General features: G+C 34.5%; 1 protein-coding gene and 1 non-coding gene across 2 annotated transcripts; one reads left to right on the top strand and one right to left on the bottom strand.

Annotated features, from left to right (window-relative positions):
• Positions 1-12,533: 12,533 nt before the first annotated feature.
• On the top strand, positions 12,534-17,025 carry LOC130629222 (uncharacterized). Its single transcript, XM_057442394.1, has 4 exons — positions 12,534-12,679; positions 12,988-13,104; positions 14,520-15,999; positions 16,219-17,025. The coding sequence occupies exons 1-3, from the start codon at positions 12,534-12,536 to the stop codon at positions 15,145-15,147; spliced, it is 891 nt and encodes a 296-aa protein (XP_057298377.1). The 3' UTR covers positions 15,148-15,999; positions 16,219-17,025.
• Positions 17,026-21,670: 4,645 nt separating this feature from the next.
• On the bottom strand, positions 21,671-21,742 carry Trnaw-cca (transfer RNA tryptophan (anticodon CCA)). The gene has a single exon. It is a non-coding gene; the product is annotated as a tRNA-Trp (tRNA).
• Positions 21,743-21,946: the final 204 nt, after the last annotated feature.

Below are 21,946 nucleotides of genomic sequence, written 5' to 3'. Positions count from 1 at the left end.
CATCTGCGTTTTCTTCGTCGTAGGGCATGCGACAACTGCAGTACAACTCAATAGCCAAAATTTTGATTTCACATCTTAAAGATCTTAATGTTTTTTCTTCAGGAAAAGGAAGCATTTTTTCTTGATGCAAACACTAAGTAGATGCGGACGCAATCTTTTACGATCGTAAACTACTTTAGTTGGATCAAAAAAAAGCAAGAGTTGTTGCGAACGCAATGGCGTATAGTCCACAATCCACAGAATTTTTTTGTTGCTGGACGGAACATATCTCTACCCTTATCTCCGGATCTGCTGTGCGGCAGAATAATGCTATTTGGCACGCAACGCTGGGTGTGATGTTACCACTACTTAAGCTATCATAAACATTACACGAATTGTTATGATTTTTAGTGTTCCCTACACAAATCCAATGCAGTGCACCAGTGTGAAGGATTTGTATAAAAGGCTTATTTGACACAACTAATTTTTCACGTCTAGGGATACCGAGACACGTGTCGAAGTAGCCATCGTATTGGGAAAATTGTGCTGCAAGATGTTGCTGTACCAAGTTAATAGATTCGTCAGTTAACATCTGGTTATTTATAATGCCATGTTCTTCGACTGAAGAAAACACCATCTTCCTCTTTTAAAAACGTACGAAATTTTCAAAATAAAACCACGTGTTTTATTTGACTTATAGTGTTTTGATATTTTCCCGTGGCATTCAAAACATTTTTACTTGCTTATTGGACAATCGAGACCATCAGGTTAACTCGCCAAAATTATTTTGTATAAGACCTCCGACTTGATCCCTGGTTATAGTGCCTACCGTTTTGGGTAGGCAAATCTGGGAAAGGCTTTTCAGACGGGTTGCTCTTACGTTCGTTTTCTTTCTTTGGCCAGGTTTTTGATTTTGGCATTTAAGAATCAAACACGTTGGTGTGAAGGAAATGGAGAAAAGTCCATCTTGATTCCATTCACTTGAAGTTCTTGCAATTCAAATACGACATGAGGATTTCATACATACATCAGAAAAGTTTACAGCGTTGTGGCGCCGTAGATTAGTTGTTATAGCTCTCGTACGCTGTGCGGGAGACCAGGGTTCGATTCCTCTTGACGGCGATTTAATATGGGGAGTGAATGTTACCATAGCCCCGGCTTAACCCAAGCCATGTGAGGGAAATTAAGAAGATTGCACACTGTGCAGGCTGTTGGATGTTTCCGGAAGTTTTCTAGTACAGTGCAGGCTCTAACAGGGTCACAAGAAACCACTCCATCTTCCTACTAACAAAACAACACAACTGGTATTGTGACGACTAATAAGCCAACACAGTAAGTCTTTTCATTGACCTCCTTAACCTTGAAAATAGACAATACACTAACATAATCATGATGAAAAATATACAAATATGCCATGCATTTTGTTAATTTGGAATCTGTTAGTCAATGCTGTGTATCAACCAATGTGTAGTGAATTTCTGGCAATCGAACACTGAAAGAGGCTTTCACGCCGTAAGCTTTCGCGCGCTCAAAATGCATTAGTGACATAAATCAAGAGCAAATTATGAAATAAGATTTAATGAGTCTTGTCTAATTATTTGGTATCTTTGTAGAGGAAAACTCTATGCATATGGTACAGCAATGCATGATGCGCTGTTAGAGTCAGCTTAAAGCTATCCAGTTATGATAATTGGAACAAATTGGAAGTGGATACTTGCCAAATTGAAAAACTTTACATGTGCATCTTATATATGCTCACAGTCTTTTTACTAACTAGGCAGAGCGACCTGGCGTTGAAATGTCTGGTTTAGTCACAAGTAACTATAACACCTGGCATTAAACGTCTGGTGTAGAGCGATTTATACGCTTTGTAAACTGTGCGCTTTAGTACAAGTATGCAGTATATCATAAATTATGTGAAGCACACACAACAGTAATATGTTTCAGGTGTAATATATTTTTTAAATAATAATTTTCTTCAAAAATAGTTTGTTGTGCCATCTTAGCGAATTTCTCAAAATGTTTCTCGCAAAATTTAAAAGTGAATTTCAACCCAGGGTGAAAGCTTAGTATAGGTAAACAATGTCGCACATCCATATAGGTTTAATACCATTTCAAACAAAAAATTAGCGCAACTTCTGTTAAATAGAAACACAGGTTGCACAATACCCATTTCTAAAAACCTATCCTAACTTCAGTTCAAACAAACAGACAGTTAACAACCTGTTCTTATCCTACGCAGCTAAAACAATTTTATATACTTTGTGGAAAATTTTGTAACATTTAAAAATAAAAATACAGTTTATAACCTGTTTTTACCTTCTCTAAGCAAAAAACCCCCGCAATATTTAATGTAAAAAGTTTCTGTTAAAGATTAAAAATTAAACACGGCACTTTGATTGAGTGTATTATCTCACTCGCTGTGTAGTATATGTAGAGCTATAGCTAGCTATAGCCAAAAAATCTATTTCTTTGTAGCTAGCTAGTTTAGCCATTATGATATTGTTTGATCTTTTTTATACTATTAGCTAGCTAGCTCTTCAATTCAAGTAGCTCTAGCTAGCTATTTAAGTTCTATTATTATTCCAGCTCAGTCAGTAGTTTTATGCTAGCTAGCCTTAAGTGTGAGTGAGAATAAGAGAGTTCATTACATGTAAAGGAATAGTGATATACTAGCTAGCTAAAAACATACCCTTTCTTCGTTTTCTTGAACAAACCCTTCCGTCAGTTGCGATATAGCTTAGATTAACGAAAGTTTGAGTTTGAGGCGCTATGTGTCCGAGAAAAAAGTCATGTGATATTAGTAAAATTAATATGTGTATCACGTGGCTAAAAATTGTAGGCAAACTTAATCTCAACTGGAAACAGCACTATTTACGCTTAGTTAAAAAACAATAAAAACTCCATCGCCGTGCTAAAAACATATTGTCTCGCTTACTAAAAAATGTAATTAAGAATGACCATATTAAATCGCTGGGAAACCTATATACTCTCCACCGTACTTCCTTTTTCTTTTATATTTGGCTTATTTAATTAGGAAATGGGCTCCGCTACGCTCCGCAAAAGGTGAGAATTGTGCTTTTAGAGGCATTTTCTCTAGAGGAGTACAACCAATTTCCAAAGACCTAACAGGTGCGGTGGCTTGCCACCTCTTTGTAAATTATTTTCCTTAATAAAGAATGAACAGTTGTTTTGAAAGCGTAGTGTGGCCAATTAAGTCCAAACACGGAAAACACAAGTCTGGTTTTAGAGATGTACATACTCTTGTTGTCAGAACACACGCCGGACTGATTATTTTATAAAGCTCCCCACCCATTGACCATGCCTGTACACTCTGTCCGCTAGGAAAGAAATAACCCCGTGTGTCCTTAGCTTCATCAACATATACACATTCGTTCCTTATTGCTAGCTCTATAGCCTCACACATTACATATCTTTTTTTCTTCAAAAAGGATTCTCTCGTCATTAACCACACCTCCAGCTTCTTCCTCCTCATCATAGCCATACGAGAGATAGATAGTCTGAGTACCGCCGTGATTGAGCTCCGCTCCGGTATCTGACTCGCGTTCAGAATTTTTCTAGTGCCAGTCTACTTTTAAGGGCACCAAGAAATCAAAAACAGCTTTGTATGCTATGTACTTTACAGAAGTTTGCCTGGATTTTTTAGTATTATAAACTATAGTTGGAGCTAATTGTTCAGGGTTTGGTTGCTCTAGCTCCCGTAGAACAAGTGAAATTTCTATTTTCAAAATTACTCAAGCGAATGATGAGTACGACGCATCCTCGAGAGACAAGCTAGTCGCTGTGATAATCAAAGATGGCGTTATTGATAAACAGTTGAGAACACAAATAGATGAATGTAATCTGTATATTTGTGAGAAGCATTTTCTACAAAGCGAGATAGTACAACGTAAGTGCGATTCAATACGCTTTCAGATATTTCAACTACAGAAAAAAGGATAATTCACATATAATAATCACGCATATATAATACTTTCTTCTAGATGATAAAAGAAAAACAGTCAAGTATATGTTTGTGTTTACTAGCAAAAAAATGTTGCAGAGAAAAAGTTAAATACAACAGTGGAACCAACCACCCATATATGCTATTAATCGTTCGAGAATTTGTAAATCGAGCCAAAATGCTTAAGCTTGGAATTTGGATATATTTGCTGCTGATACAGTAAAAGTTTGGGCATGTGACAATATTCATGACAATCCTAAATTGGAAATATATGTGACTCATGATCATTCACTATCCGTGGATACACTTGGAACGTTTCATCCATTTCCCAAGCATTGTACATTGTATTTTATCTCGTAATTGTAGTGAGGTAAGATCTAAAAAGCTTGCATGTAATGTTGACTTTTCTTTCATTGCCAGTTTGGTGTAGTACAGATCTCACTTCCTTATTTGTTGCTGCAGTATTTTTTGACCGTTCTTGCAGAAAGTACGACCGTCTGGCTGTTGCCTTGGAGTAGCACATTAATTTTGCCAACTCTTGCTCCAAATCCGGCCTCAAAGAATGAGTTTTAGGGACACACGTCTTGCGGACTAGCGTTGCATTAAGATGTGGTCGCAACAAACTTCTTCCTACTGCTTTATTCCAGAATGAGTTCAGCTGCCCTGTGGCCATCGAAGAAGAGATTTCATTTCCGCTCCAGCGGGTAAAAAGCGGGTTGTTGGCAGAACCTTATTTATAATTGAGGCCTTCAAACCTATTTCGAAAATGTTGAAAGAATACTGATTAGTTTTGTGGTTAAAAACACAATATATATTCCATTTTGCCATTCCCCCTCGCATGAACTCTTTGGTTGTAATGTTAGCCAAAGCACCCGTCCTTGACGCGTTATCCAAGCAGGGATAAGTTCATATTTAATCTCAAACAGAGGTGAATTGCTGGAGTGGCCAACACTTCTTTGATATTTCTGCGACAAATGAGCTGATCCAATTGCTCCAAATCTTTTATCCTTTTGTCACTCTTGGCTTTTTTTCTACACTTTACAATTCAGTTTCCCATGATAACTATCATGCTTGGACAGTCCTTGACGAAATATTTGAAAAGGACAGGTGTATCACACAAAATATACTTGTAAAAATGACATAGGGAATGAAAGTAACTTTTTATAGTTCCAGTTTTTCTTTGTTTTTCAAAATTAAAGAACGGATAATTCGTATGAATTTCGGCTGGTGTCCTTTAATGTTAGTTGCACTTGTCTAGCACGTTTATTTTTTCACTTACCATCGGGGCTAACCAACCACAATTTAAAATTGTCAAAAAATGACTTATTCGTCCATGGTGTAATTGAAATATCTATATTTTCAATATTTTCGTTTTCATCCTCACTTCCGTCAAAATTTAAATATTTATTATTTTCTTGTAAATAAAAATTAACAATACAATTTTTCGTTTAGAACATTCTGCTACTGACAAGCAATTAGTAAAATGTTTATTTATTATTTTTTGTTTGAATTTTAGTTTGAACAAAAGCCGCAAATTTCTTTCAGGTGGTTCCCCTGTAAAAAAACTATATCAAGTTAGAATAAATTGTAAGCCACTGTATTAGCTTCCGTGAGTAAAGGTTCCGTGTATAATCAGTGGGAACAAGGAAGCGTGCTGTCTCGTCAAGAAGTCCCCGGATAAGATCTGCGGTCAAGTTTTAACGATTATTTCGAAATCAATAATCATTGCAGGAAGACAAGAAACCCTGGTTATCTTCTGAAGTTACCTAAAGTCAAACTTGAATTAGAAAAACTAAAATATTTAAAACTGGGATCTTATAGTCAATTTACAATTAAAATAAGAAAACATTTTAACTGATTTTGTATGTATATGTTAATAAATTTTTAGATTGTTTTTATCCATATCTACCATCCTCTATCCCAGGATCCTTTTTGCACTTTCTCTAGATCTCAAGAGGAAAATGGCCCCTGAGAGCAGGGTTGGTTTGGTTTTCAACATGATTGTGATAATTATGCACATAATTAACTAAAAGTTTACCAAAAAGAAAATAAATGCTCCAATCATAAGATATCATTGTTAGAAGCTATAAAAATGCCAAAACCAAGAAATCGCAAAAAAACATAGTATAAAGCAAAATCAAAAAGTATTAATCTCGTAAAAGATCTTGAAGCATAGATTTCACCTTCTTTTTCCAAAGTACTGCCAACGGCCTTGTGTAAAAAATTGCCTCTCGTATTACTGTACCCTTTCCATACCTTTCACCCCAGTTAAAAAAAAGTAATAGCACAGTTGAACAGAAAGTGGTCAAAGCTTACTTTAGGAAGATAGGGATGTCTAGTTTCTGCTGATGACCGTTCGAGGACCTCTTCGAGGTGACCAGCTAGACATCCAGGGTACTCAGGTTCAGAAATATGGGTCGAAACCCACCTGACCCTGATTAAAGTTCTGTTCATCTTTTCAAATGTGTTGTGTCCTATTTATTTTTTTATATATTTTTTAATTATTTCCTTGTAAAAAGGGAGAATTGTGCTTTTAGAGGCATTTTCTCTAGAGGAGTACAACCTCTAGCTTATTTCCAAAGACCTAACAGGTTGAGTTCATCATTGCGGTGGCTTGCCACCTCTTTGTAAATTATTATCTTCATTTCTTGATAGATCGTATTTTAAAATTTCTAAAGGAGCAACATGATGTCCAGGTTGAGATGTTTTCAAAAGTTCTGTTATAAACACAACAATTTTTCTTGGTTGAAACACAATGTTACGTACGTCGATTGATGAAATAGTGTCATTTCTTTGTCCTGAAAGAATACATAAAAAAGTCACAGTCCGGTAAAACAATATCTCTATCATACGTAAAGGAGTTACGTGGCAGACGCAATTTAAATACTCCACGCGTAAAACGTTTCATATTTTGTTGCCTCCCAAACGTAATTCCATATTGAGGCTCCATTATGATTAATAATGCTGATCTTGCAGTATTAAGTGCAGAATAATGCATTGTGCTATTCACAAAGAGGTCAGTTAAGAAATTCCGGACCTTCAACAATATTATGATGATACGGATCAATTGACTTACACAGGCAATAGTTCATCTATTCCTGATATGTATTAGGTATTGATTCCTTGTACCATCACCTAGCGACGAGCTAATAATATTGTTGGCTGCATGAGAGAGATTGTTCACATATTTAGCTTTCCAGACACTATCCCAATTAATAGGTCAAGCTTTCCTGCATTGGGTATGTTTTTTCAGAACGTGACGGTAAAGTCAGATGGTGTTTCCTAGGGGAAATAAGGATAGGATCTCCAATTAGCATGTCTTGGTATTGAAAATATAAACACTGATATGACCAGTTTTGCACAACAATTACTCCAGTAGCTCTGTCAAAAAATATGTTTCGCAAGACTTTCGGTATCAGTGAAAATGGTGGGAACGTATAGAATTTAAAATCTTTTCAATCAAATAAAAATGCATTAACACCCCCAAGCATCTGGGTCTGGCAGGAAATAAATAAATTTTTCCATTTGACAATTCGTCCTCGAAGCAAACACATCAATTGATAGAGGAATGTAGTACTTTGGAATCTAATTTCCATTCAATCAAACTTTCACTCTTTCTAGATTCTCTATCTGCAATGTGTTTTTCTTTTCCAGGCATATATGAAACAGATATCCATACATTTGCCAGAGTGCTGATTTCGAAAACTATGTCGTTGCAAATTAATGGATGAGAGGTACCCATCTTATTATTGCAAAAAACTGCTGTAGTGTTATCAGATTGCTTTAGTTCAAGAGCATTTATGCGTAAATCTCTTTCATTTTTGTCTCAAAATCCATTTATTTTGATGGATTCAGACACAGCACTCCATTCAGTATTTGATGCATCAGTTTCAATAACTAAGTCAGGGTTTGTATAACCAATTGTGCTAAAACCAATTGTGTTAAAACTAGTCAATATATTATCTACCCACCACTGCAGTTCCTTTCTTGATCTTGTTGCAATCTGCATTTTAGAATCAAATTTTCGTGAATTACTTATCATGCTTCAGAGTTCTGTAAAATAGTTTTCCAAATTTTTCTCCTGGAAAGCAACTGACCAGAGTACCAATGACAGATGGAGATATACATTGAATCAATTCTGTACATATTTTGATAATATTTTCTTTCTTTTCTTTATCTAAGTAAATTATCATTCTTTTAGAATCAATAATAAGGCCAAAAAGTGTAATCACTTGTTCTGGAATTAATTGAGATTTTGTAACATTTATAACAAATCCAATTTTGTCGAATATAATTTAATAATCTCAAGAAAGCTATTGGAGATTTTAGTAATTTTGTGAATTTTCTTGTACCAGAACATAACCCATTTGGTAAAGCTAAGTACTTTAAAGAACATCATTAAAAACAAATTTTAAGTATTTTTGTGCTTCACTCATTGGTACTGTGTAATAAGCATCTTTAAGATCTACTGTGGTAATATAACAAACAACCAGGTCTGATTAGCTTAAAAATAGTATTTAATGTATCCATTTTAAATTGCACATAGGAAAGGCAATTATTTCATTGTTTAAGATTAAGTATTAATATTAAGCTGTCCCCATCCTTGGTACTATTTTTTAATGCACCTGCCTGAAATCGCTTTATTTTGTGATTATAGTAATCAAAAAGATTATCCAAATTTTCTGAAAAATTACTTACATATTTTTTAGCGGGGCCTAAAAAAGGCTTTTTATATAAGTTAGGTGAGGGGTACTGGTTTTTCTTTACATAATTATTTTCATACTGGTTACTGATGTTTAATTAGTTTAGAGAAATCCTCATCTCCAAAAAGAGATTTAGATGTTGAAGGCTTATCAGCATCACAAATGCTCCTTACTTCATATTTTAGGGAAGGGCGTACATTATCCTTCCTTATTTTGTTTAAATTTTGATTTGCTTATGAAAAGAAATTTGCATCCAAACAGGCTTTGGCAATGAAAGAGTTTTTCTCTGCTGAAATTGAATTGAATCACATTTTTGTCAGCAGGTTCAGTTTGCTCAGCAGCGAGTACGTGCTGAGATAGCATTGCTATAGCAGTCATTGCCATCATGACATTCTTTTGAATATCGCTGCCTTTAAAAGTTTGTAAGGAAACTTTTTTTGGCAATGGCAGAACTATAGTCCACCTAACTTCTCTGATAGCAAATATTTCTCAGCTAAAGAATTTAAAGTTTCTTTTTTATTTATTGCCATATTCCATCGAGATATAATTTCATCACCCAACTTTTGATAAATGGCATGTCCCCATTGCAGCGAAAGTCTATCTTATTCTGCATATTTTCGTCACAAAGAATTATATTACCGAGATGAAGGCTCAGTGTTGGAGAAAAAATTAGCATAATACAAGCATAACTGAAAGTCCTTATTTTGCTGCATAGTTTTAGCATAACTAGCATACAGTACACGTCCGTAAATTTGAATACCGCTTAATTCGAACTTTCCGTAATTTCTTTCAATTTATCGATTAAGTTGACATTTCCAATAAAATAAAGTTTACAAGAAATTTGGAGGCCTTGCCCATCTCCAATTTCGTTAATTCGAACAAATAATTTAGTCCCTAGCATGTCAATTAACGGACGTCTACTGTATTTTCAGCACATTGCATCATTTTACATGTGTTTGATTGCTTTGGTCATTTTTGTTTGTTAATGTTTTAAAAATGTGACAGTTAAAAATGTGAAACTTCTTTATTATGGTTATTGGGTTTGGAACGGTAACGGAAATTTTGAGCATCTTTTGTAATTAATGCTAAATCCTGATTTCAAAAAGTCATATGCTAATAAACATGTATTTTTTTGCTTAATTTCGTCATGATTTGCTACCTTTTGTGCTTTTCCATTTAGAACTTCAGCCTTTATCTTCGAAAACCAAATAATACAAACAACAGATGATAACGACGTGCAACATACAGATGTTAATCTAGATTCTCAGGTTAGGCTTGTATATTTGTTAATGGTGCCATGTTAATAGCTGAGTTGTAAATTACCCTAAAATTGTGAACTAATGTAGAAAAAATGTAAATATATGCATTGCCTTAATTTAGGATAAAACATTTCTGCCTATTGATCACACACTAATTGAGAGTGATGTTTCAATCGAGAGTGATGAATCAATGATCCTGATGACAATTGTGTGGTGCCAACGCTTAGCTATGTTGCACTTGATTTACAGAATGAAAAAAATGCAACGGAATTGTGGGAAGATCCAGAAGCAGAACCAGAGGACGGCTTTAATGTTGTTGGTCAACATGCTAACCACCCTGGTACTGCAAGCAATGTTCATTTTGCAAGTTCATATTTTTCTCTCTGATAACACATTGGAAAGTATTTTAGGTTTTTCAAAACTGATTTGTTTATTGCTCAACAAAATGTTTGGTTTACACATTCTTGATGAAATATTGGAAAAATTTCCAAATTCATTATACATGGCTCGACAATATCTGGCTCTGAATCGGGATTCTTTTACAAAGTTTGTTGTGTGCACGTCATGTCAATCTCTGTATTCTTATAATTAATGCTGGAAAAAAGAAATTACTGTTGGAAAGACAAGCAGCAAAAGTAGTCATGTGAAATTCCCTAATCACCCGTTTTTTTGAAAAAAATATAAACTTATACCCAACGAAGGTTTATGCTTATCGGAGTATAAAGACTGGCCTAGAAGTGTTGCTAGCACGTCCAGGTTTCTTGGAATTATTATTTTCTAAACCTGATGAACATGTGAAAATGTCAGATATTTTTGATGGACAGATTTGGAAAAGTTTTCAGGACAGCATAAGGGAATTATATTTTGCAGATAAAAGAAATTTAATCCGTTCTGAATGCACAGTTTGACTTTCTTTGGTCAAAAGACAAATTCATGTATATAAATTCCATCATTAATAATGATTATAATTTTATTCTAGCCGACGATTAGAAGTCACAAGCTGCACATTTTTGTTTTGGTGCAAATAATGATAGTTATGGTAAGTTTACATTGAAGCATACTGGCACTACACAAAGTTGAAACTTGAACATACGGGTAAAGAAGCTACATTGAATTGCGCACAATATCGTTGTAACGTTGGCCCTCAATGGGGATATCATTCTTATGAAAAACAGTCGATTAAACCCGCTTAATTTTACTCATCGAAATTCGCCATATCTTCAATTTGATGATCTAAAGATAACTGAATGATATGGCGATGAGCTAGAGTCTCATGGAGGAAGGTCATGTGCTGACGTATATGATGTGTTTTACGATTAACTTAAATGTTTGCACAAAATTTAATTCACATGTAGCCTCTTCCGTTTATAGAAACTTGGAAATTTATTTAAAGGACAAATGAATTCCCGCCATTCTTTCGTTTGTTGTAAATTTGGATTTATGAGCTTTAACGTGCAAACATACAGAAGAGACAACAGGCGCAGAGAACGAGGTAGCGTCCATACATTTTTTTTTTTTTTTGAACATCAAGATTTTTTCAAACTCAACTTTTTAGGTTCTAAATATTTCTTAAAGTGATTTTTAAAACGCGGCTATTATAGGTAAAAAAAAGCGATCGCAAGTAGTTATGGACAAATTGCGAAGGCTCAAATATACTTTTTTAAACTAAAAGAAACGAAGCTAATCTTGCCATAAAATCAAATCCAGGGTTTCCATTATCTTGATAATTCTTCTTGTTTGCTATCTGCGTAAATACTCATATCGACTTAATTGATCAATTTTTTCATAAACACAAAGAGAACAAAATCAGTCAGAATTCCGGAGTTCTGGTCTTACTATTAATAACAAACTAAGACAAAGTCTGGAAATTTATCGTTTATAAGTGGGGTTAATAAAGTAACATAACTATCTGTTTTACCATTTAGTGAGTCTAGATGACGAATGGCTAGTGCACTCCGTTTGGTCTAATAATTTTCTCAAATTTTTTAGATCATTATTGCTTGTTACTTTAGCTAACTAGACAAATTTGTTCATGAATGAACTAATTAGAACTTGTTTCCGTACCGTTTTTCAAAAGAGTTACAGCTCTTCGGGGGGGCGTTTATTCGAACCATTACGGTATTATTAAATTTTGAAGGGTTATGGAAAGAGACATTAATATATAATGTTTAGTTAGTTCCCCGCAATTATATTCTAGAGGAAAAGAAAAATTATGAAACTTGACATTTTTCTCCAAAAGGATGTAAAGTAGAAAGTTAATGTGTGAAGGGCTGCAACTTTAGCACCATGAATAAATGACAACTTTCCTTCCCTTATCACTGAAAAACAGCAGGCAAGCTTACCTTTATTGTGGTCTCGTGCAGCCAAAACTTAGTCGCCGTCTGTTGACACATATTGTGGAAAATGTAAAAAATGATAAGGAGCGAAAACATCTTCTTAAAGCACTACGCTTAAAGGGGGACTTTTACCACAGCGTAAAAGTCCTAAGGACCAGTGGTGAAATGATAGTGGCTCGACGTCCCCCCAACGGAGTAAAATCCATACGAAGTGAATATTTGCCATGCAAATATTGCTATGCTTTTTTGCACCAAGTACAATTGTCAGGGCTAAAACAATACTTTTAAAGATATGAAAAGTTACGAACAGGAAAACCTAATAAAACAGTCAGAACTGTTGTTCTACCCTAAGAAGGCTAGTTTAGATTTGAAAGAGTTTGTAAACAGAAAAAGGAAGAAGGATAAGTTAACTGAGCTTGTCAAAAAAATTTCATCATCGTTACTTATGGATAATTTTTGACAAGGAAGAAAAGCAACAGGGAAAGTTTCGCAAAATCTTGAAGAAGGGCAAGAGCATGGGATTTTCTCCTATATATAATCTATATATAATCTCAACACTTTTTGCTTCAATGAGAATAACCAAGTAGTTTCTTCTTAATTGGCAAATGCTGATATATTGCAGAAGAGGTTCATGGTTAAGAGAACAACGGTCTCGGCCAAATAATGAAGCCACCTCTTTGTTTCTAATATAGCTTTTCCAGCTTGCTTCCCTATAATATAATTTTGGCAATGTTTCTACTTTCAAGAGTAATAGGGCTGGGTGATGAGTTATGGTATGGTACAACTGTTGAAAACATAGGAAGCTCCCCTACTGGTAGTGCTTTCATCTTTTGGAGTAGCAGAAAATACTCGACGCAGTTAAGGTGGGGTTCCGTAAAATACACGTTTTGGGGGGTTTTTCAAAACCTAAACTTTAAATCTGAAAAAAATGTTTAATAATGTGTCTCAGGCCTTGGAAGTGATATTATATCTGGTCTGCAAGCTTTCAACTTCTGAAAGAAGGCCTGGTTTAGATCAATGAAACGTTTTTGAAGGAGTTTTCCGTCTCAGAGGAGGGTACACTTTTGGGGGGTTTTTTAAAGATCGCACGCTTATATTAAAATATCCTGATACACCTAGCTTCTTTTTATGTCGACAACAAAGGTGGCTATTCGTTTCAAAAAAGTCTAGGGTTTTTTATGGCTTATATAAAGAGATAATTATGAAAAACATGCATGTTTTATTGCTATTTGGTACTAAAATGGTTCACAAATCTCTATATGCGCATGTAACCTAAATAGACTTGGTACCAAACGTTGCACTAATGCATGCCCTTTCTAAATATCACATAAATGTTATATGTTTAGTGTGAAATAAGCATGCGATAATTTGATAAAGACACCCAGTAGCTAGCTACATAAACAAACAGACAAAAACAGAAAAGTTTTGCTAAAATTATAATTTCCAGACCAGATCGGACATGCGTTTTTTGTCCAATCAAATCGCTGAACGTCATCGGACAAGGTGAATAATAATGGCGGTTTGGCGGCAATAATAATACGAGGAGGTACATGGAAATATAGTCAAACTTCTAAAAGCAAGGTATAGTATATCTGAATATTTCTTAATACTAAAACTTGTGTTATCAGCCAGGATTTTTTTCAGGAATATTCAGCAGTTAATTTGACGAGGTTAGCCAAAACTCTTAAAAACAAGAAGTTAAGCTAGCTAGCTTGTAGTTTAGCTTGTGAAATTTATTTAAAAAGAGATGTTTAGTGTTTTTTCTGAGCAATATAGCTAGCTATATTTTGTATTTATTTTGTTGAAAAAACAACAATAAATTTTCTCTGCGGAGCTATATATGTGTGTTTGCCTGCAAAGCAAAAATGGTCAATAAAAATAAGACAATATGAGGAGAGTGATGATATCATTCAGCACGTCGAATAAATAAATGCTAAAGGTCAACATTTACTCCCTTGGTTAAAAAATATATAGTCCAGGTTCAGGAATTTTATTCGCCTATCTCGCTTTTATCAAGGTAACATTATTATACAACTGAACTGATATATATATATATATATATATATATATATATATATATATATATATATATATATATATATATATATATATATATATATATATATATATATATATATATATATATATATATATATATATATATATATATATATATATATATATATATATATATATATATATATATATATATATATATATATATATATATATATATATTTATTTATTTATTTTTAGCTGTTAGTTACGATGTTGTTAGATCCATTGACTTGCGGATTTGCAAAAGTTATAGACTTGGGAAAAATGTTAGCAAGTCAGATACTGCAGTTTGTTATCACGAACATTTTAACAACTTCATAGTTTTATTTAAAGATGGAAATGGATTTGTTGATTTTTCGTATGAACAGTACAAAAAATCGGCATTGAAACTGAAACAGATGTTTGTAAATATTGGAAAATCTTCTGTATCTCGAAAAAATGCCATTTTAACAGAATTTTCCCTCGATGCATGGAGAAAATTGAAGCTGAAAGATGAAGAAAGCCACTCGTTCCTTGTTTGCAAGGCCTGCATACGTAACGAAAAATTTAGGCTGCCACTTTCTTTCTTTCAAACTAAATCCAAATGTGGGAAAAGGAAAGCAGAGGATGCGGGTTTGTATAAGCCTCACAAACAAAAAATAATAGAGGTGGCCTCTGATACTGTGGCATCTTTAAATCAACAGTTTAAGAAGGATCACAGTATCACTTTTACGAAAGCCATAACTCTGTCAAATTGTGTTAAGGAAAAAGAAACGAAGAGAGATTTATGTAGGGCCATAAAATCTGATATGGAAAAGCAGTGGAAAGAAACATCTGTTGCCAGGTATTTGAAAAGGGTATTACAGTAACTGAAACAGTATATACTTAGCTAGATATAGATTATTACTTTATTCCTCGAAACCTATGAGAAAAACTTTCAAAATTTTTGAAAATCTGTTTGAAATCTGTTTTGGAATTGGAGAAGTTCATAGATCTGTTATCTAAAAAGTGTAATGAAAATATAAGCTTCAAGTTACACATTTTTTTTTTTAAGAAACTGGTTTTGCAAGGCAGGCTCAATGTTTCTTAAAAAATGCATTTGAGCATGAAATGTTTCTTAAACTCTCTTTTTTTCTTTTTAATAAACTTTGATTCTTTCTATTTCTTCTGTTTTTATGATATGTTATTCATTAAAGTTATGTTGCATTCGCCCTTAAATTAAGACTTGTTTTTACAACAAATATGAACATTATGAAAATAAAATAAGAAATTCAAATGGGTATAAAGAAGTAATTATTTACCACCATTGTTTGATTTTTTGTTATTTTATTCAGGTTATATGAATCCACAACCTCAAAACGCCAACACAATAGAAATCGTATTTCAAAATCATTTGAAACTTACAAAAGTGCAATATGTAGATCCGTCAACAACAAAGATGACATTGCTGCTGGGTTAAAGCAACCGCATGATCATGTAGGTAATCCTGCTAATTATAGTTGGGATTCAGTTGGCTGTCTTGCTAAAGTTGGCAGCTTGCCTGATGGTCATGCAGTTAATTACACCCAGCTTGCCAATGAATTCACATTGTTAAATGCAAAAGGGGATACACCCAAGAATGCTGGCCAAGTGATTAAGACATTTTTAAATGATAGTGGTTGTGATTTGAACCGACTCAAACCATTCAGTGCAAAGCCAAGGGTTAGAAGGATGAAGAGAAGGTATACAACTTTAGAACTTCTTTTACATGTACCTTTTCGTATGAAATGCGCTTCTAAGGTTTGCATAGGTAGTTTTCCTCCTTACTTAAATCATGTGTATAGCCCAGTGTCCTGTCAGTAAAATATTTTTTTAAGTTCTTTAAAGTTTACAATTTCTTTAAGTGACACTAATAGTGCCCTAATAATACAAGTATAACTTTTTCGTATTTATCATTGTAGACTGCTTGGTACTAATATCACTATGCCGACCGAAGAAAGAAGTGAGGAAAAAGAAGCAAAAATGAAAGAACTTGTGGCAAAGGTAATTGTTTTAATTAAGAAATTGCATTTTTTAAGACTTAAAGACGCTTACTCAAAAAAGTTTTTTTAAGGGTGTATATTCAGTTGGAGAGTTGTTGGTCCCGCAAGAGTTTGAAAGTTTGTCCCTTGTCGATGGAGAAATTAAATTTTTAGGGTCTATATTTCGGTTAAGTCTGTACTTATTTTGTTGACAAAAATTAGGCCGAAGTTAGCATTATGTTGTAAAAAGCAAAACTAGTATTTTTACTGTCATGACAGATGCTCATTGTTTGACTTATTTTGTGTAATAGGCAGAAAAACGATATCACAACAATATGTCAGTCTTTGGCGAAAAAGCACAAACCGTATTACCGATTACACCCAGATTCTTTTTACGACAAAATCGATAATGAAACACTGGTTATCGAATTAAACAGATTGGACCTGTGCGTTGATGACCAAGACTTCGACGCGTCTGTAGCACTTTTGAAGAAGCTGCAACGGCAACGTCATTTCGGGAATTGGCATGATACATCGTCATCTTCTAATCACTCGCATCTACTTATTACAATGTTCTGTTTATTTGACAAAGCTGTTTTTTACACTGATGAAGAATATTTTGAGAAGACAGGTAAGGTTTTAGACGTTTTAGGTACTATTTAGGAGCGAAAAAAGTTCTTAACTGTATGTTCCTCGTATTTTCGAAATACATATTATAACTGGATAATATCCGGTTGATAAATAAAATTGTTATTTATTCTTTTCTTGAGTTAAAGACCCCCCCTCCTCCCCCAAAGCGGACACCTACAGTTTTTAATGAAATCATCCTCAAAAGTTTCGGTAGAAGGATTTTCAGGCAGAGTTTCAAAATTTGTTTTTTGACTAACTAAACACTATAAAGAAATACATTAGAACTAGAACTAACATTTGTACTGAATTTCACATAACTTCTGAAATAAACGGTCTGGTCACAATCAAGAAACGGCACAGGCTCTATAAATAAGGACGTTCCGTATACTGGTATTACGAAACAAAACAGTGTATTAAACAAGATATAAGTCATTTACATTTGGACAATTTGTTAATGGGCCTGCAGTCTGATTACACAACAAACAGGGAGAAATATCACAGAATGTTGTTCAACAACTGCAGCAGAAAGTAACTAAATATAAAAAAGCGAAAACAGGAATAGCTACTGAGAGAAACCTCGATGCGAGATCCCGATCATGCGCACCCGAGATCTCGGTAAACGGGTAAATGTTTTTCCTTGTATAAACGCAATTAAAATTTCAATTAAAACAACCCGACATCTTAACTTGAAATCAGAAACTAAACCAGTTCCCGAGGCGGTCAAAAAGTTAAGGAAGTCCTAAACAAAAATGTTTAATAAACGCGTGCGGAAATTGCAACGGAAACTTTACCAACATCGTCCCAAATGTAATACAAGTCGTTTTTTGCCCGAGTAATACTACGGAACATTTTTTCAACCGGATGCTAATTGCCGTTTAAGTGGCGCGACATTGCCGTAAATGGCCGATTAGGCGCCCTGGACGCAGGGGCGAGCGCTTAATGGATTAAAAGACCAATTGTTTGCGTGTAAAAACTGGTATTGTCATGTCATTTGCAAATTTATCTAGTTCTCTCTTATACTTGATTCTCCAAATATAGCGGTCACATTTTTCTGTAATTAGCGCACAAAGAAAAAAATCCATTTTATCTTACATTTTATGCACTCAATAGCTTTTCCATGCCTCTCTAAGTGCAATTTACGGTTTCTAAACAGACTTTTATAATTTTTGCTTTCTTAGGTTTACACGTCGACGTACAAAGTACTGTAGAAACCCCCGAGTTATACATGTTAGCTCGATGTCCTTCCAACGATCAACAAATAATGTACAGCGAAGTTCGCATGGATGACATACGAAATTTGACCACGACAAATGTGGAAGGCATCGAAATTTCGAATATACTGCGAATATTTAAGGGTAAGAAAAACGTCAGTGTTTAGCTACGTTGTCAGTTTCCTGGAAAAAAATTATAATTATCAATATTTATCATAAAAAAGCACTAAAATCCCGAAATTTTCTACAAAAGCAAAACAAATTTAGCTTTATCAACGCTTGCAAAAATGCCCTTTTCCTTTTACACATGGACGTTGTTCATTCGATCCACAGTATAATTAATTCATAATTTGTATAAAATTATTTTTTAGGTGATGCTCCCGCTTGTCAGTTTGAGGCTGGCCATCAAAAGGGTGGGCACTACTTTTGTTGGGCATGCGGAATGCACGCCGAGAGATCTAAGGAGTTAGTGCATATATTTAATTTATCGCATACGTCATTACAACAGAAGCTGCAATCATTATCAGCTACGATATACGGTCGAAATGCGCTGAACAAAAAATATTTACATTACACAGATAATATATCTAAGGTAGATATTATAGCAGATTTACACGAACGCGAGGTAAAACTTGGATGCGAAAATAAAAAGGATGCCCTCCTGAAGATGCTTGACAGAGAATTGAAAGGGAGTCAACGTGCTCCAGCACTGTTGTATGCATCACCAAATTGTTCTTTGTCGCAGTCTGGTCTCGCCAATTACGAAATCCTTCCTTGCGAGCCGTTACATTGTATTGCTGGCCATTTAAAAAATTTATACCATGAATTGCCATTCCACCTAAACAAGAACGATAGGAAGTTATTTGAAACAACGGTTGCAGCCTCCTTCAGCGGTAAAGAAGCTAAACGTGCTGCTGATTATAGATTAAGCTTGGTAGACTGCACAAACCACTTACACGGGAAGGTAGATCAAAAGGTTTTTGAAGTTCTGGAAACAGCTTGTGAAATTCAGGAAATCATGTACAGTCCAGAGCAGTGCCGCACACCTACATCCATATTGCGACTGCACAATACCACCTTCTTACATGCGTTGGCACTGAACGAAGTGATTAAAAGCCCAAAATCATTAACCAAACGCAAACTGTATGGTCAGTATTACCACTCATTGATTGCACATGCACCAGAACAATACCGTATCTTCTCTGGACCTACAACAAATACAGAAAATGAGGAAAGAAGCTTCAACTTCCTTAAAGTAATTTCTTCGCAGACCTCAAATCACCACCCTGCAAATGTGATCCTAAATGCATTTTTGAGACTGCAAGTTAAAGAGGAAAACTCCAATCATACCATCTTATCTGGTATTGAAAGCAAAATAAGTAAACACAGTAATGGAATTTTAAGTAGAAGAAGAAATACAATTATACCTTACCATGTAATTGAAAAACATCCGTGGACATACCAAGCCCACCTCGAGCGCATTGCTGATTATTTGGTAACACCTCAATTTTGGAAAGAAGCAGACAGTGGCATTGAATTTTTCGACACCAACGAGGCACTAAACACAACCAAAAAAACTCATCACTTTCGGCAACACACAATAGAAACAGAAAAGGAATTTTTAAAGTTGTGCTGGGAAAAATGTTTAAGCCATCCAGAAAATATACCAGCCTTTAAAATAAAAATTGAAAACAAGAGTGATGCCACATTAATTAAGTTTCTGGACACCATAAGCTTTGCTTCCACTATGAGAGAAGAAACAACACTTACAGAACCAGCCACTAGCATTGATGCAGTATTAGCATCGTCACCAATGAACACCTCAATACTGGATTTTTCAAGCCATCATTCTGCAACACCAATGACTCCTCTGACAAGCACTCCAAAAGCAGCACCAACAATACCAAAAGAGTTGCCATCAAATCATATGATCTCCTTAAAAAAAGTGCATACAACAGAAATGAGCAAGACAGCAAATTTGCTTGTAAAGATATTAGGAGATTGCAAGTTAGTCAGTGAATACGACAACATTAGAAAGTGTTTCAAAACCCACCCCAACATGTACAGACAACAATTATGTCAATTATCAGCCCAAATAGAAGTAAAGTTAGTGGTAGCAAGAAACAATATTAAAAAACAACTTAAGGAGACTGAAATGAAACTGCTGCAATCACAAAAGGGGATTGACATTGTGTCTAAAAACGAAGAAGATCAAATGGTTTATAACAAAAATGTTAAAAAATTGTCAATAATTACACAATTAAAATCACAGTTTAATTTGTAAATAACTTTTGACACTTAATTTTTGTTGTTCTTAAAAAGGAAAATCCGAGGTGGTAAATGCCGGATTTCCACTTGAAGTAAAACATATGTAACACAACGTATTATTTTGGTGTCAATGCTTCGGATCAAAACTTTGCATCGATTTATTAAATCTTTTGCATTTTAATACATTCTTTTTCGTATCACTAAAATTATAAAGTTCGTGTAAAGTTCGTATAATTTGAAATGAAGTTTGTATGTAATTTGTATATACAAAGAATAATAAAGTTTGTTTCGTTATACGGAATTTGGTGACAGGCCTTATAAAAAACTTTGTTTAAGTTCTAAAGATAATTTGTTTATAAAGTTTTTATATATGAACATCGGTTAAAATTTGAAGCACTTTGTATGGCTTTCGTTTAACGAAACGAAATAGTTCATAAAATATTGACAGGCAATTGGAAAAACAGGAAATATAATGCAGAATTTAAGTATAGAAAGTCGTACTATGGTTAAAAACTTGCGCTGTGCCTAGTAGCATCATTTTACTGACATATGTTCTAACTGTAAATCCAAGGTCTGGGAATATAAACAACACAACATCACACAGGAATTCATCTATATAGACTATTTTGGAGTAAAAACATTAGCTCTGCTATTGGACACTATGAACAAGCAATATTCAGTGTATTTTCTGATAGCCAGCTACAGCTTTAAAAAATTAGTATATGTCTGTACTGGATAGGTAGCTGTGACTAGGTAGCTATATGGAGTATAGTTATAGGTATAGCTATAGTTATTTTGTGGTAGCTATTTAGCTAGCTAGCTATAGAAATCGTATCATGTAAATATATATAGAACTTTACTATTCCCGAAAACCTTATGTCACTGTAAAGAATATTATTATCAGTAAATACGAAAATGAACTAGATTAGCTAGATATATATACCTGTTTTCTTGAATCTTTGTCACTGCTTGCACGTATTCCCTTGCCCTTGACTTCTTGCTGAGCTTTGGAAAAACGTGGCGAAGACGTCGCTCATAATTTTCCGGACCGAAATACAATGGCTTCACGCACGAAAAAAGAAAGTTAATATGTTGTGGTAAGTATAGTCCACGGCATATGATCGAGCATCGCAGAACATGACGTAATTTAATTTGCTTTTTTATTATTATCCAATGGAGACACGTGGTACACAAAAAAGCTGCGATGTCTTCCTTAATTGCGTCAAGCAGTTACTTCACTCAAGAACCATTATTTTGTAACCATGTTTTAATACTGTTTTTTATGACTCTGACGTGAATTGAACACACAACCTTCTGATCTGGAGTCAGACGCGCTACCATTGCGCCACAGAGTCCGTAGCCATTCACAACAGTCACAACCTGGAGCAAGATTTTCTTCTTACAATTACTTCACATAAGAACCATTATTTTGTAACCATGTTTTAATACTGCTTTTTATGACTCTGACGTGAATTAAACGCGCAACCTTCTGATCTGGAGTCAGACGCGCCACCATTGCACCACAGAGTCCGTAGCTATACAACTGCGTAAGACTGGGA

This window comes from Hydractinia symbiolongicarpus, chromosome 1 (genome assembly GCF_029227915.1).
Source record: "Hydractinia symbiolongicarpus strain clone_291-10 chromosome 1, HSymV2.1, whole genome shotgun sequence".
Lineage (NCBI taxonomy): Eukaryota > Metazoa > Cnidaria > Hydrozoa > Anthoathecata > Hydractiniidae > Hydractinia > Hydractinia symbiolongicarpus.
The sequence above is the reverse complement of the archived record's forward strand: the minus strand, read 5'-3'. Positions and strand labels throughout refer to the sequence as shown.